At 41.7% G+C, this 2,661-nt stretch overlaps 1 protein-coding gene across 2 annotated transcripts in view; it reads left to right on the top strand.

Annotated features, from left to right (window-relative positions):
* The window catches only part of tank (TRAF family member-associated NFKB activator), a 12,711-nt gene extending 11,045 nt beyond the window's left edge, over positions 1 to 1,666 (top strand). For both annotated transcript variants that reach the window (XM_015050368.1, XM_015050369.1), the window contains exons 7-8: positions 270 to 655; positions 1,222 to 1,666. In XM_015050368.1, coding sequence (XP_014905854.1) covers positions 270 to 655; positions 1,222 to 1,389 — 554 coding nt within the window. In that variant the 3' untranslated portion in view covers positions 1,390 to 1,666. The remainder of the gene's footprint in view (positions 1 to 269; positions 656 to 1,221) is intronic.
* Positions 1,667 to 2,661: the final 995 nt, after the last annotated feature.

Here is a 2,661-nt window from a genome sequence, read left to right as displayed (position 1 = left end):
GGAAAGGAAAATTAAAAAAAAGAAAAAAAAGAAAAACATTTTTATTTTAACCCACCGGGCGGGGGGGGGGGGGGGCAGGCTGGATGATTTGTTGGATAATTCAACGTGGTTGTTCAAAATAGTCGATACAACAAATCTAAACCTATGATGTATTTAGTGTTTACTGTACATTGTTGTGTACTCTAAATGTTCTCAAACTTCTATTTCAAAATTCACCAACATGCTGAAAAGAAACGCTCAACATCTCTTGCTCTCCCATCACCTCCCAGACCAGCGCTTCTCCATGCCGATCCAGTGCACGGACGGAACCGTAGAAGCAGAGAGGCCCTTTCCTACGCCTCTGAGGCTAACTGCGGACGTCCTGCCTGCACCCTTGGCGTCTCGTGGCACCAGTCGGGAGGACAGAGACTTGGTAGACTCTCTCACCAAACTCAGTGTCAAATTCCCGCCCCCCACGGACAGTGAATACGACTTCCTGAACAGTGCCCCGGAGAGGAACATCGGCCTGCCGGTGGCTCGAAAGCCGCCCCTCGGCTCCCCCACGCTGCCAGAGGAGGAGCCCGTGGAACTGCCCTTGCCTTTTGTCTATCCCACGTCCCCCTCCCACTCGTCATCCGCCTCGCCCTCCCATGAGAGCGTGCGGGGACCCGAGCAGGTGAGAAACAGAGAGGAAGGTCTGAGAAAAGTAGTAGCAAATTATCAGTTTCTGATTGGTCTCTGCTAATGGAGGAGTAAAACAGTGTGAAGCCCAAAAATATCTCCCTGGCTAAACATATTACCGTGCGATGTGTGCCGATTCCTTTTTTTTTTTTTTTTAACTTGAGCATGGATGCTCTGCTTATAATTGGCATGTTGGTTTGAAATTGAGAGCCAGATGGAAGCAGCTTAGATCAAGTATGATGGTTTGTTGGGCTTTTATTGCTGATGTGTGTAAATGCTTTAAAAAGTAATTGTGGATTATGTACAGTAAGATTTAAAAGTTAAATTTTCTTTTTTTCAACCGCTACTCCTACAAATATGCGTAAGATAGAAATAGCTGTTTTTGTTGGTTCAGACAAAGAGGGAGATAATTAAACACTTGAGAATAATGTTGCTTTTCTTTGCCGCCGCTGTTCATGTTCTCTCTCTATTGCAGCAGGAAGTTATACCTTACACAGCTTGTTATTACTTCAATGAGGTGTAAAAATACCCTAATTCCTTTTTATTTATCCCACGCTGCAGCCCCGGTGGACCCCCGAGCTGTGTGACGCCGTTGACATGGGAGCCGACCAGGAGCCTCTGAGCAGCTGTCCCGTTGAATGCGCATTCTGTCCCGATTTAGTTCCCCAGAACCTCATGACAAGCCACCTCTACTTGCACTTCTTGCCAAAGAAGGAAGCAGAGAATTGACAGCAGACTGACAGGCAAAGGTCCGAACTTACTTCAAGAACTTTTTTTTTACTGTTTTTATGGTCTTTGCAGGCGTGATCCTGCTTGCCATGAACTCCAAAGCGCTGTACAGGATTTGAAAATTACACTGCTATAAGACTTGAATTCATTTATTTAATACTGAAGAATTTAATGGTACACTTTCCTGTCCATACTGATTTTCTAATATCACACTGAGAATTTACAGTGATGCATATGGTATATATGAGCAAATAAACAATATATTTACTCTTGAGAGTTTTTATAGCTTGACTTGTTTTCAACAGGCAGATGTGAAATTTGATTATATAACAGATGTTCAACATATAGCAACCTACAGAATGTCATGTTAAAGAGCCACTAACTGTCAACAACTTGCAATCATTTTTTTTCTTTTTCATTTTGGATCATGTGCTTTGTTTCAGACATGTTTTAGAGCAGCACACAACACATCACATGATTATCCCAACCAGTTGAGCTTTTCCTGAATGGTTTAATCCCATCCTACTGAATCCTGATCAACAATGAATTTTTTTTATCAGTAATGACATAGCTTTGAGATCGGTTTAAACTATTTCATACCACGTCTTCATGAAGTGGCAGCTCATACCAATTTTGCACTTTTAACTGTATTTTGTATGGAAGTATTTATTCCCTTTAACATGTTTTTCTGTATTCCTACTCTGTTGTACTTACACGTTTCACATTATCAGTCAGATTTTAATGTGATACAACAATAACCTGACTACGTAAAAATCGGTAGTTTTCTAATGATGATTTTACTTGTTAAATTAAATTTTCGGAAAACTGACACCCATGTCTGGTTGCTGCCAGATCTGTAGACTCAATAGATCATTTAAATGGAAGGTGTTTAACAAGAAGTATGACCCAGGCTAGGATTTCTCGAAAAGCAAGACACAATGCCCTTTTCAAAGGAAATTCAAAAACATATTAGACAATAAATCATTGCCATCTATCAACCTGGAAAGGGCTCTAAACCCATGTCTAAAGCTTCAAGGCTTCAGCAAGCGACAGTGGGACTGATTATCCACCAATGGAGAAAGTATGTTACAGTAACAAACCTCTCAAAGAGTGACTGGTCCACAAAAATTCCTTCAGGGATCCACCTACGACTCACCTAAGAGGACATCAAACAACCCAGATCAACATCTACAGCACGCCAAGCTTCACATGCCTCATTTAAGGTCAGTGTTCAAAATGAAGGGTTTGGTGTGGCCTAGACAAAGTACAGAG

The sequence above is a fragment of the Poecilia latipinna genome, unplaced genomic scaffold (assembly GCF_001443285.1).
Source record: "Poecilia latipinna isolate Pla-1442-1.1 unplaced genomic scaffold, P_latipinna-1.0 Scaffold988, whole genome shotgun sequence".
NCBI classification, from domain to species: domain Eukaryota; kingdom Metazoa; phylum Chordata; class Actinopteri; order Cyprinodontiformes; family Poeciliidae; genus Poecilia; species Poecilia latipinna.
Note: the sequence above shows the minus strand (reverse complement) of the source record. Positions and strands in the feature narration are given on the sequence as shown.